Source organism: Morone saxatilis, unplaced genomic scaffold (genome assembly GCF_004916995.1).
Source record: "Morone saxatilis isolate NCDOM2014 unplaced genomic scaffold, NCSU_SB_2.0 Contig23, whole genome shotgun sequence".
In the NCBI taxonomy this organism is placed as follows: domain Eukaryota; kingdom Metazoa; phylum Chordata; class Actinopteri; family Moronidae; genus Morone; species Morone saxatilis.
The window spans coordinates 20,157,010-20,171,830 of NW_023339796.1; the positions used below are offsets into that span (position 1 = coordinate 20,157,010).

Sequence of the window (14,821 nt, forward strand, 5' to 3'; positions counted from 1 at the left end):
GTGTTTTTAAAACTCTATGGCGATACATCTGATAGGTAATGCTAACCAATGTACTGTTGTTCTTCCACCAGCCAGTTGATTTTAAACAGTAAGCAACCATACTACTGTAGCTGGTTGCGCCTTAACTGACATGTTGAGTTACATCGCCTTTGGTCAGCATTCTATGTGCAGTGTAAATAGATGACAGCAGTCTTATCTACTCCCCAAATGCCTTGCTGTTGCATTACCTGTAGATAGTTCTTTTTCATTACAGCTGTTTTGTGTCTGCTTTTGTTTATTTGGACCGAAGCACATGACCAGTGCAAGGCCCTTTGTAATCAGAGGAAGTTAATTTAGGGCCGAGCCAGCGAACGCTGGAGGTCCTGCCTATTTGAAATGCTCGATTTCTATACCTACTTGATTATTTTTAGCGCCTTTGACTGCATTTTTGCCCCCGCTGAACATATACGAAACACTCAATTTTATTTGGCAAAGTTGTCAGGCCTGGTGAAAATGGGAAATTCAAGTGTGTCAATTTCGGAGTTTGCCAAATAAAATTGAGTTTTCGTATATGTTCAGGGGGGCAAAATGCAGGTCAAAGGCGCTTAAAAATAATAATTAGGTAAGAAATCGAGCAATTTCAACAGGGACCTCCAGCGGTCGCTGGCTCGGGTCGGCCTAATAATTCCTTGCATTACAATAGGGCCTTGCACTAGGTCATTGCTTGGTCCCAAATAAACAAAAGCAGACACAAAAACAGCTTGTAATAAAAAAGAATATCGTACAGATAATGCAACAGCAAGGCCATTTGGGGAGTAGATTTAAGAGTGCCTTTATCATTATTTACCTGCACAGTAGATGGAACAAAAGGGATGTAAGCGTAAACCAATGTGTTAAGGCAACAGCTACAGTAGTAGTGGTTGCTACTGTTTTAAAATCAACTGCTGGTGGCAGAACAACAGTACATGGTTAGCATTACTATCAGATGTAGCATAGAGTTTAAAAGCACCATTACTGTCACTTTAGATATTTAAATGACAGTTTATAGTTGTTGATAATAATTCAACATGGTGGTCCTGAGTTTTATAACTATGCAAAAACTGGAGTGGCAAGGAGGGTCTTGGGGACAATAAGTGGAACTGGAGTTTCTGGGTAAGTCTGGGAATCAGACTGTCTGAGCTGTCACAGACAGTGTCGTTATTTGATGTAATCTCCAGTGTCTGCACCATCAGTCAGGAACGGGCTGCTTGTGGCTATAAGAAGAAAAAAACAGTGGTCAAAGCAGGCTAAATCTGATTGCATCTTGCTCAGGTGGGACGGGAGAACACTGACAGGTGACCCCGCTCCACACCACTCGTAATGTTCTCAGCTGCATGATGCACATTGTCATGTTTTTGTGTCACCGTATATCTTTACAGTCTGACATGTCGGTGGGTGGTGGAGTGTCTCTCTGGCCTCCCTGGAGCTTTGATTCTCTACCTGAACCCAATTGGACCCGACACCACTAATGCTGCCGTAGGTTGGGCTCGGACAGAATTAGATTGAAATATAATGTATATATATACAATGTATGTATAAAAGTGTAATATTTTATTTGATTAAAGCTCTAGATCAACCAACCATGATCCCACCGAGCCACAGGCAGGGCAGTATATTATGTGTTCAGCATAGTGAATTATGGATAACTGTCACAAAGTTTTTGCTGATTTTATGATTTCCTTGAAAATTTGCCGTGTTAACTGTAAACAGAGCATTGGATTAAGGATAGTTTCAGTCTGGCTTGTTTTTCCACAATCAACAATATTGTCTGGCGAAAACACGAAATTGCACATCAGTATTTAGTAGTGTTGGGTGATCACAGGCTGGATTTTCCTTGCTCTGGGTTAAAAAAAAACATCCTGAATCTATCGTAATTATTACTCCTTTCTTCTTTCTCTTCCTGACAGAGATGCTCCATGTCTCCTACATTTTCTATCTCGCACGCTGTCACACCATCCTACCCACTAACTGGCTGCTAGGCAACATGGCCCTCTGAATGGGGTGTATTTTTATATCTGTGTGTTCAGGGCTAGAGACGTTTAAGAGGAGAAAAACATCCCTACTGCAGCCTAGTTTCTTCTGTGTGTTCAGGGTCCACTAAGGCTTTGGTTAATATGTCTTTAATTATCATTGCGATGCATTCATTTCATCAGCTATGCATGACACAGTAAACCCCAGAGGATTTACATCCCGTCAAACATACGTCAGTAAACATTAGCGACTGCATGACTGTTAATGCAGTGACATCACTGACGTGTGGGTCTTCAGTTCAGTTGGATTCTAACACATGTGATCATAACATTAATTGAGTTTATGTAGTAGACAGCTAATGTAAGTGCTGCCACATTCCCAGGTTAGCTTCGCACTAGGTATTTCATATATGTGGGCGGCTGTGGCTCAGAGGCAGAGCGGGTCGTCCCCCAAAAAGTGTCGAAGTATCCTTGAGCAAGATACTGAACCTCAAATTGCTCCCGATGCATAGCATCGATGTGTGAATGTGTATGAATGAGTTAGTTTCTGTTCTGTTTCCCATCGCTGTGTGAATGTGTGTAAAAGCGCTTTGAGTGGTCCATTTACCATATATGTATTTTGCCATAGATTATTTTCCTTTTTATAATTTCTAAGATTCAACTTCAGTCAATGTATAGAGCAACTTAATGATGTTGACAGAATGTTTGAAATCTTTCAGGCTTCTATCTGACTATTTATTATTTAAAAATCTTTTTAGTATTGTTCAATGCTCACAACCTGCTCCTTTTTGGCTTCTTTTGCCTGGATGGAATACTAGCACCTACCTATTCATTTGGTATTAAGAGGGCAAAGAAAAAAATTCTGTAAAATGTCTGGCCTATTGGTAAGCCTAGATAAACATGGTCATTCAGCGAGACTGAAAGGGCTGAGTCCCATCATTGACCTTGATAACACCAGGGAAGTCGGCTGTCTTCTGTTGCCTTGTTGCTGCACACATCTGTTTGGCTTGAAATGAGCTGAAGCTATGGAATACAGAGCCACAGTGCTGCCCCACTTCCTGGGTAGCTTCCCACTAGCTTTCAGTTGTTATTTTTTGTTTCTTATCTTTCTTTTGTTAAAAAGCTGAAAGATGATACTAAATTGTTTAAGCATAATTTGAGATATAGAACATGGACAAGATGTTGTTACAGGGTTCCCACTCTTTGCAAAAAATTATTTTCCCAGGACATTTTCCAGGAGTTTTTTTAAACATTGCTGATAAACAATGTTGTCTTCCAACAAGCTAGAGACTGTCGTGTCCAAACTGTCATTGGCATGTTCAGGTTTTTCGATTCAATTGAATTCAGTTTTATTTTTATCTCAGGAACACTTTCAAATACGTATGTCAGACTAACTCCTTATAATTATATTTGCTAGCGACCAACAGTACACCATGAGAAGCAATTGGTGACAGACCGCAAAGGAATAACTCCTTTTAATGGGGGGAGAGAGAGAGACAGAGCGAGAGCGAGAGCGAGAGAGACAGAGACAGAGGTAAAGACAGAAGGACAGAGAGAGAGACAAAGGTGCACAGCAACAACAGTAGCAACAACTACAGGTTTTACATGCTAATAATGTCATATGCTGTCTAGATACAGATTTTTATTTTCTTTTGTTATTTCCATGAAGAAATGGCAAGCATGAAGTGTTCCCCCAGAGTTGTCAAAGGAGTATTGAAATTCTCGTAGGGTGAGCAGCTCCTCGGGGCAGGAAGCAAGCTTTACTGCAGGTATTATTGACTGACACCCAACTGTTTTGTAAAGCCTCCTACACTTGAATTATTTTTTTCATTTCTCACTGGGAATAAATATGTATATGTATCGGAGAATGACAGTTCTTATAAAAAATGTAAAATCAGTCCCAGGGTAAAAACACTAACATTAAGAATCAATAGTGTTCTTGAGAATCTTACACCCCTAGTTTTTGGTGGTCTTACAGTTGGGCGCTGGGCCCACCACTTTGGTCCAGACTGAAATATCTCAACAACTATTCTTTGAATTGCCTAACTAACATTCATGGTCCCCAAAGGATGAATCCCAATGGCTGCAGTTTTGAGTGAAATGTTTCGACAACTACTGGATGGATTTATTCTGCAATTACCAGTTAAACGTTTAATCATTTAGTCTACACAGTGTGAAAAAATCCCAGAGCCCAAAGTGACATCTTCAGATTGCTTATTTTGTCCAGTCCACACTCCAATACTCAAAGTTTACTATCAAAACAGGAAATCCTCACATTCAAGCAGTCGGAACAAGGAAATATTTGAATTTTTGCTAAATGATTAAGGGATTATTAAAATAGTTGGCAGCTAATTTTCTTTCAGTCTACTAATCAATTAGTCAATTTGTTACAGCTCTAGATGGATTGCCTTGAAATTTGTGTAAGACATTCATGTTCCCCTCAGGAAGAATTGGAGTCACTTTGGTGATCTACTGACTTTTCTATCGCAACCATGATTTAAAAAGTATTTCCCAATACTTCGGGTTATGACCAAATACTTGCAAAACTTGTGTCATTCCCATCAGCCTCAGCTGTATTTGTATTGTATTTCTTGCTAATTTGCAAATGTTAGCACCTCACTAAAATAAGATGTTGAACATGGTGAACATTATACTTTTTAAACACCAATGCCCTTGCCTCACCCTCCCCTTCAGCAAAAGAAAGTTCCTACCTAGAGCTGCAACGATTAGTCAACTAATCGATTAAGCGATCAATGAAAAATAATCGTGAATTGTCTTGACAATTGATTTATTGTTAGTCATTTTTCAAGCTATATTTCCCGCTTTTCTCTGTTTTATATCATATTACACTGAATATCTTTGAACTGGCAAAACAAGACATTTAAAGACCTCACCTGGGACATTGAGAAACTGGGATGGACATTTTTCATCATTGTCTGATTAATGAATAATCTAGAAAATAGTTGGCAGATTAATCGATACGAAAACAATTATTAGTTGCAGCTCAACTGTAGGAACATGGTAGTCCAACATGGCGGACTCTGTAGAAGAGGACTCACTCCCTCTGTAGATAAAAACATTATAGCCCATTCTAAGGTAACAAAAACACAATGATTCCTATATTCAGGTGATTGTTCACTAATGAAAAGACAGCTATGAATATTATATTCCTTTTCTGACAATAGATCCTCCTAAATGTTACACACTGGACATTTCGCTCAAAGCACCAGTTAGCCTGAGCACAACCTCACATAGCTGCTTGCATGGCTGTAGACTATTGTCTGGTTATGACATTGTCAAAGCAAATTTACATATTTACTTAGAGATTTTTTTTGACTCTCAGGCACACTGACTTTAAATAGTTGGTGTTGCCATGCTGTCGAAAGGTAAGAGTTGGTAAATGTGTAATTGTAGGACTGAAGCATCCCTGATGGGTAATCCTGGCTTGCAGGCTGTGGAAATAGTCAATGACAGGTCTTTACATAACTCTTGCAGTCAGAAATGTGGGCGCCTCAGGCGAAAAGGCAGATCATGTAGTTGATAATTTGAACAGCAGGGAAGCAAGGCACGATGCAGTCTCTAACTCCAGAAACAGACACGTTGAGGCAATATCCGTCATTTATCCATCGTTTATTCATCATTTTGCAATTTGTAATCGTGCTAGTACAGAGCAATAAAGTGAACATCTGTGCAGGGGTCCAGGAGGGAGCGCGTGTGATGGCTGTGTGTGCGCGCAGTGCCACAAATTAGGGCTGCACTTAACAATTATTTTCTTTATTTTAAAATATATTAATAAATTTAAAGATATTTTTTTACATAAAACATTTTACTTGTTTATCTAAGAAATGACAAAAAATAGTAAAAGAAAAAAAATGAGCCTGAGGTCACATCCTCTAACTGCTTCCTTTGTCTGACCAACAGTCCTACCCAAAGATATTCAATTTACAATAACATATTAAGAAAAACCTGAGCAGCTAGGACCAGGAAATGTTTGCCATTTTTTCTTGATAACAGACTCGATCAAATTAATTTATTAATTTAATCTTTTCAGCTCTACCGGTTATGAAATTTCCGATTACATATTTTTCAAGGGTAGACGTGACATGACTTAGCTGCTTTTAAATAAGCAAATTACCAACTGTGCATTATTGCCTTAAGGTTGTCACACAAGTTTGTTGAGATAATTGACTTGTGGAAGGACATACTACTTCAGAATAAAGGTACGACACTGAAATGGCAACGCTGTGTTTGTGCAGTGCTGTAATTAGTGTGTGAGTTTCCAACAGCACGGTACAGTGTATGGTGCTGTTTACCTTGGTGAAGTGTTGTATTGTAGCAGGGTTTCGCAGATTTCAACCGTTTAAATTTAAGACATTACTTTTTATTATTTATTTAAGACTATTATAAATGCAATTTAAGACATACTTGTATTTTACGTCAATACTGGAAAAACAACTATAAAGGATATGAAGGCTATTAAGACGTCTCAAAATTATATTTAAGACATTTAAAGGCCTAAAATGCAGATAATTGGATTTTAAACTGTTTAAGACCCTGAGGACATCCTGTGTAGACTCATTAGTGCTAACATTGGGGACAAATACTTTCTTTTTTTTCTCCGATGGCTGCTCCACAATAAAAGCCACAATCTTGATCACCTCTTGGAATACTTTTAAGGTAAATTGATCAGGTCGCAGTAACATAAAGATCCCTTCCAGATATATTTTAAAACATGCTGTACCCCTTACAACATAATAAGCAATAACAACAAAAATGCCAATAATACGGCACAAAACCGCAATATCACACACATCTAGCGTTAAACCATGCCCACTGCTCATGCCAGAGCAGCCTGCAGTTCCTCACAGGACGCTTACTGGTCCAAACCACTGTGGTTGGACACAAGCACTTAGCTTGAGACCTTGCAAGATGAATTCTCACGTGATCTCGCAAGTCTAGCATCCTAGCAAGATCATTACAGCACTGGGTATCGTCTTGTATCAAAGTGCAGTAAGTAAAATTCTTTCTGCTCATATCATCAGTTTGCAGTGTGAATATTTGGCCTTGTGTGGAAAGTTCAGACTTGCTCAATCTTCACTGCAGCTGTGTGTCCTTCTGTCTCTGTGTCTGTGCTGCTTACCTGACAAGTGTAAGATGGATTGCAGCAGAAAGAGGTGTGTCATTCCTTTTGACAGTGTGACTGTCAGAGTGCTGACCAGTCACACACAACAAGGCTTTGGTGAAAAAAATCTGAGAGCAACACACGCTGCTGTCAGTGTGGTCCATCCTTGATATGAAAGACTGTATATTGTGTAGTTTAACTGCTATATGGAAAGTCCTTAACCTGCTCATTTGGATTTCACATGATAGTGATGATTTCAACCACCAGCCACCTTGGTTAAGTGTTGAAGCCATCTAAGTGCTCCAAGTACTTCCTCTAATGGCCACTAGATGCTCCCTTCTCCATGAAAACTTTAATTATGTTGAAGTGAACTGCAAAAAAAACTCAAATATCTAAATGTAAAAGTGTTTCAATAGACATTCAAGGAATCAAGGTCATTTATTTGTCATTTAAGTTTTTAAAACTTAAAAACTACTATGTTATATTGGTTTGTGAAGGTTGAGCACTTTTCTTACCTAGCTAATACTTTGTTACCTGAGTTCCCTGTTTCTAATGCATGTCTTTCCATTCAAGTGAGTGGGTGGAGTCTCACATCTCGGATGGGAAGAGAAACAGACTAAGCTGCAACAAGGCAGAGATGATACAACCAAAAAACAATGGCACTGGTTATTGGGCATATTGTTATTTAGTATCAGTGCATCCCTAGTTTTTACTTTACTTTACTCGACCAAACAATTTCTCAATTAAATTAGAATATTACATTTTTATTGTTTATTGAGTATTTAGGTTCTTGTTCAGCTCCTTGTTTTTCCATTACATTTTACATACAACATTTGTAAAAGTTAAGCTTCTTCTGTTAAATCAGTAATTGCCAACCTGAGGGTTGTTAACCCCATTAGGGGTCGCCAAAGCTTCATAGGTGGTCCATGATGCCTTCTTGATTTTAAGGTGCGCTAGAAAACTTTAAAAATATACATTGTTATACTGCAGTTTCTTTTTGTACTTAAATGTTGAAGTGGCAACACCAGCAGTGGCCCTAAGCATAATAATGAGTTTGAGACCCCTGCTTTAGATGAACTACATTCGATGTTTTGAAGAATTTTCTTAATCGTTTTGTGTTGCTGTTTCTTTACTGCAGCTCCCTATCCTGGCCTCCTCTGTTGTCAGTCTTTATTTCCTGGAACTGACGGATATTTTCCAGCCGGTGCATTCTGGGTACACTTGTAATGACCGCAGTCTGTCTCTGCCCTACATCCTGCCCAGACAGGAAGTCTGCCCGCTGCCTTTACTCTTCAGCTTGGCGTTTGCCGCTCCCACCGCCACCGTAAGTAAACCTCTAAGCCTCTTCGGACTCCACACTGGACCTCGACATGTGTATGTATGTACATGTGGCTAACACGCCCTGTCTCTGTCTAGTTTCAGAGATTGTGGTTATATATGTTAGTGACCCAGATATTATTCACAAGGCAACGGTGTGTTTCTATGAACTATTCTGTTACCATAAATAAACCTTAATGATAACCCCAGATGACTAAATATTCCTCCTCTGGCGAATAAATGTGTTAAAATATAGACAAATATATGTAGTAAATGATGTTTCAATGGGAAAACCATTTTTCCGAACCAAGTGGTCTCCTGCACATTGCAGATTTAAAAATGTGCCCATAATGCTGTGGGAGTCTGACCAGAGCCTGTGGGAGTCTGAGTGAAAGCACTAAGTGGTTTCCATGCAACACTAACATTCGATGGGAATAAGCCAGCCATTTTAACCATGTTGACTATAATTCTTTTCAGCCAACTGCCATTTGTTAGTGAGTGAAATTGCCTAGTGCAGTTCTCAGTCATAATTTCTTTTCTGATTTCAATTCACTTGTGGTATGCAGCATAAAAATACAGCCATGAAATGTTTCAAATCATGTTCTTCAGATGAGAATTTATTTATTAGAATTTCCCTGATTTCACAGAGGTCGTAGAATCTGATTCAGTTTCTGCTAGTTTTGTAAACTTTTCCTACAGGGCTTCTTAAAAAACATTTAGTACAACTCATCTATACCAGCATTACCTTACAATACATTGTCATGATGTGAATGTCAAAACAAGCTACAGTGTCGTCATGATATGACATTTCTTTATGACATTAAGTTTAACAGCGGTCTTATCATGAGCGGTGTGATATGGAGCACTCCTACACACTAAGAAATCCAATGTTATGGTCACTGGTTCTACAAAACTGTGTTGAATAAATGGGGAAAAGACTGGAAAAGTGTTTGAAAAGTTTAAACCACTGTTCTGTCATTAAACAGCAACATGTATCAGCAACAGTCACTGTACTGCACACTTAAACATGTTTTTTGAGCTGTAAACTAAATTGACTGAACAGTGATGAAATACATCAATTAATTAATATTGACATTCTCATCTAATTTATAAAAATCAGCATTTCATTTGTTGAACACACTATCTACTGTTTTAAATCACCCTGAATCTTGTAAGGCCAATGCTGAGAGAGTTGTTGGTTTGGGACTTTATGTCATGACATTTCTATTGATTTCCCCACTTTTATGTCACTGAATGGCATTGACGGCATGAGGTTAAGCTACATTGTGATTGACTGCCCAAAAGTGGAGGCAAGCCCCACAACCTGGATGATGACGCACAAGGAATCCCAAATTAGGCCCACACCCCCAAAACGAAAGAAGGATTTTTCTGAGCTGCAGTGCATCCTCGTTGAAAAGGAAATTCAAGACAGAAACTAGAAATTAAACTTCTAAATAAAAAACAGCTCATTCTAAGGTTAACGAAAACACGATTATTTTTTTTCAGTTGAAAATGCCATGACAGTTAGACGGAGCTACAGAAAGCCAGCAGCTGTGAAGTACTGCAAGTTGTTGTGCGCTCACTGGCTGCGCACTTTTGACTCGTCCGTAGCCGGAAACAATGGCAGCTCGCCTCTTCACACACAATCTTGTATAACGATTTTAAGTGAGAAATAGGCAACACAGTAACATAATCTAGATTCATATTTGATCAGCACTGCCTAGTTTGACAGTTTGATCTGAGTTTCCTGTGCTGCGCTGGACAGACTAACTGAGAATGACCTGTCATTCAAAAAGTAGCCCAAAAACATACGCGGCTTTATCGTCTATTTTAAATTAAATTGGACCAGAATTTAAATGAACATCATAATGTATTGAAGAAGATGTTAAACTAGCGACTGAGACCATAAACTCATCAGGAAACTGTTTACTGAGCTCATAATTGAAGTGTCATGTTGGCTCATTCTTCATTAAAGTGAATGGGATCATGTGTTATTGCAGCCAATGGAGCTCCACCTGCTGAATGCAGGTTTTAAGACACTTTCAGACCCCGAAGCTCTGTCCATTATATATACTGTCAATAGTCACAACACATGGAAAGTGAGTGACAACGGATGTTGACAACAAAACGGCGCGGACTGTTATTAGCAGCGGACTTATTGACTACTGATGTGTGGGAGAGAAGTTGTTGCCTGTTTAAGAAGTATTAAGTGAAACGTTGTTCGTTAGCAAACTATGATTACTATTGCTATGTGATTGTGACAAATTATGCTATTCAGTGTCCTTATGTTTTTTAGTTACCATGGTAACAGACTCTAAATAATCTTTTCTCACTACAGCTTATGAATGGCATGCTGTTGTCTCTTCAATTAACTCGAAGAGGGCTTGCCTGCCAAAGCACAACATTTCAATCAGCTCACTCTCTGAATAGATGTCCAGCGGGTGTGAGACTCTTTGGCGTCTTAATGCCCTTTCACGCACTGCCATAGTTGATTTTCTTTTCTGGTTTTGTGATCAAAATTTTTCCTGCTTTCATTACCACAGATACTAGGTCTGACTCTTCTTCCAACTTACGCCTGCTCCATACTAGGTGTAGAAGTTACACCTAGGCGCAACACAAACAGAGCATAAGAGGACGTCAGAGGGGAAACCAGACAATATTTATTCCAAACAATATGACCCAGTTTCACCCAAATAAAAATCCACATAAAAAACACTCTGCCTGCATCTTGCATTAGACACCGCAGCTACAAGAGGCTGAGCTGGCCCTCCTCTCTGCCTGTGTGCTGATGCTCTCCCTGCTGTTCGTGTGCTTTTCACATCTAACTGGTGCAGAAAATGCAGAAAATCCAAGCTGGTCTGTCATTAAAGTTTTCAGAAGAGGTAAAATTTTCTGCATTTTTTACACACGAGTTAATGCAAGATACATTTGAGTGAGAGGACCACAAAATCCCCCTCATTGTGTGAGGACTCCATCTTTTGTTGTGTATTTTACAACAAATAGAATAAAACGCATTGAGGTCAATGTGCAAGGTTTCTATGTGTAACGAAAGAAAGGAAATATTCGAACACCCGACCTCTCTCATGCGCCTGTCCCACTGGATACTCTCAAGTGTCCCTGCCGTAGCTACATTGTCTTGGAGTTCTTGGTGGAGCCTCTGGAAATCACCTCATTACTGTCATCAAACTAGTCAAAATAAACTCTTAAATGTGTGCTGCCTTTCAATAACCTCAATTCCTCTTCTGAAAATGTTTTCTCTGAGTCAGTAGACTCTCAGCTGAGGGAATACATTATATATGCAAACTTGATGAGCCACATGTGAAGATTTTTTACCTAACTGTAGTACAATAGTACATCAATAGCTCAATAGCTAACGTTATTGTACTCTGTATCAGAGCTGCTTCTCTCACAGCTAGATCTATATTTGTAAAACAAACACGACAGACCGGATATACTCAAATCCTGGGAAGTACCAGAAGTAAAATAGTTGCTATCACTGCGGTGGCGTCTCCCTACAATAAGCATTATTTGGATGCAAGCTGTCCTAAGAAGTGTACAATTTTCTACTTTTCTCTTTACTTTATATGTAACATTACTTTTTACAACAATGTCTAGGAAACACACAAGCCTTTACTTCATGAAGAGTGCCCCGTCTGAGCCCATACACTTGGCATAGATTCCCTGGGCGAGCAGAGGACTAAGATGTTTTTGCATGCCAGGCCATTAATTAATCTTGAATACCCGAATACCTAAAACATGAATTCGTATTTACACATTTTTATTAATATAACTTGTCTATGATAATGAAATGCAACTCTTGATTGATTAAGCTAACTAGCTAGTACAGTAGTATTACACAGTACATCATCTGAAATGTGGCAGGCAGGCGCTCGTTTTTTTTCTCTATTTCTGGCTATTGTCATAACAAATGTCTCACTAATGTGTCAAATTTGAACCTTTGCTTGGATCACCATCCATATAAGGTACCTTCATCAGAAACTGGGGTCACTGCGTAAAGTCATCAATCTAACGACCCATGCTGCTGTCACTCTCAGCAGGCAGCAACAGTCACAAATTCATCACGACTTGCCACTGATGGCGACGCCACTAGATGGCGGGATACACAGACCAGTTTCAGGATTCGTGTATATTCATGTGTGTGTGGCGTACCATACATGAATATCTGGAGAGAGAAACTCTTTCACTAATGTTACTTCTTTTCCTAATAATATAATATGTTGTATATGCAAACTTGATAAGTCACAGGTTAGTAATGTCACTAAACGAAGCCGTCTAATTGCAGTAGCGCTAACTGTATGCATCACGTTATGTTTTTTTGCCACAGTAATCGACATGCATGCATGGTGATGCCCCTGTGTGTTTGCATCCCTGAGAATCATTTAGGCCGCTATCAGTAAGCTCCCAACCCAGCCCAAGCTCTCTAAGAAGACAAGGAAAAACTCCTAAAATTCTTCGCACATAAGGAAAAACGGAGAAACCTTGGGAGAGGCAATTCAAAGAGAGATCCCCTCTCCACGGACAGCTGTGTGTTTAAAGCATTGTCAGAGAGGAAGACTGACACAACAGTAGCTGTGTCCACGTTGAACTGATAAAATTCTGCCGCAGACTGCAACATACACATTGTGTCCACCAGCCTCGATGTCACTTCTTCTGCTTCAAAGAGGGAACCATACATGGGAACTACAGCAGCACTGATCCTGGATGAAGGGGTGCTGGAAGTCCATCTGCAGTCCTGCGTGGTCTGTTTGTGGTCCCGGGTCTCTATCTGTGGTCCTGGCAGGTAAATTTGTTGTCCTTGGAGGCCCAGCCTGAATCACATCAGCCAGGGGTGGTGCTTCAGTGTGTTCAGGGTGGGTCGGACCGTTGAGCTCTTGACCAGACAGCTCAATAGAAAACCCTGGCAGTCTGGACAGACAAACAACAGTCAGTTTTGAATATAAACACTGTGCTCTATGTGTGTTTCTGTGTGTGCTTGATTCTACTGTATGTTTGTGTTTATGACTTACCTACGGAAAGACCGTCTCTGATGGGAGGGTTTCCATAGATGATCTCAGTGCTGTTTTGGAAGGGGAGAGCTCTATGCAGAATTCCAAACAGCACTACACCGAGCTGCCAGACGCTAGTTGGTCCGGCCCTGTACCACCCATTAAGGAACCACTCAGGGGAACCATAGATGTAGGTCCCTACAATACACACAGAGACAAAAGTTTAATGGTGAGGGACACAGGTAGAGGACCGAGACAGCAAAGATGCTGGGTTGGCTCAGAGAACAGGACTATAGGAAAGACAACCTACCTTGTTCCTTAATGTAAATCCCCTCTGACAGATATGTGCCACAGCCAAAGTCAATAAGCCTGACACGTGGGACATCATTGCCGATTTCAATGAGGATGTTGTCCATCTTGATGTCCCTGTGGAACACACCTCTGGAGTGGATCTCAATGAGAGCATCAACCAGCTGTTTTACTATTATCTGAGGGAGAGAGAAAGAGACATGTAAATTGTGTGACATAAGATGAGATGCTCCTTTATTGATCCCCTGTGGGTGAAATTCAAGTTCACACAGCAGCACAGGGAAAATGTAGTGCAAAAGTGTAAAAATACAATAAAAGATATAGCGGAAAATATAAAGACTATAATGAAAATATATACACTATTTTCAGTATGCAGCAAGAAATAAGGTGTGCAAGAATATTTTAAACAGTGCATAACAATAACTGTGCATGTGCAATTATTACAAGGTAAAGTTTGTGCAAAGAAGCACAAGACATGATGGACGTGGAGATACATACAGAAACACAGAAAAACACCGTAAGGTACTTACTTTAGCCTCCTGCTCTGGCAGAGCGGACCCTCTAGAGTTCATATAGTCTACCAGGTCCATGCAGGGGTCTGGTCTCTCTAGGACAAGAATCAGCTCATCGTCCAGATCATACCAGTCCAATAGTGTCACAGCTGCACTGGTCTCTGCTGCTGCTGGTCTAAGTTTCAGCAGCAGTGCCACCTCTATAGGGATCCTGCAATGTTTCCCACCCAGATACTATACATAGTAAAAGAGGAGTAAAAGATAACAATTACTAAAACCTTCATGCATGCAAAAGTTTCTAACTCTTAGTCTGTATGAGGTACAAAAGGAATGTCCATACGTTCCCTTTGTACTCTTCAGGATTTTGCTGTTTTTCTTGGGATTGTTGCGGCCTAAAAGGCCTGATTTCACAGAAGCTTTTCTAAAAAATTGTGACACGTGTGTTCAAAAATCTTACCAAAGGGTAGGATTATGAGGGTAAATATGAGATGTTTGTGCCGCACATGTCTGCATGGTTTGCATTTTCACAAATGGAGCGAAGCTTGCGAGCTAGTTCAGGCAGTCAAC

General features: G+C 39.9%; 1 protein-coding gene across 1 annotated transcript in view; it reads left to right on the top strand.

Annotated features, from left to right (window-relative positions):
- LOC118334825 (phospholipid phosphatase-related protein type 4-like) overlaps positions 1-14,821 on the top strand; it is a 41,427-nt gene that overhangs the window by 5,197 nt on the left and 21,409 nt on the right. Inside the window, exon 2 of the mRNA XM_035670898.1 lies at positions 8,249-8,434. Within this exon, the coding sequence (XP_035526791.1) occupies positions 8,249-8,434 (186 nt within the window). The remainder of the gene's footprint in view (positions 1-8,248; positions 8,435-14,821) is intronic.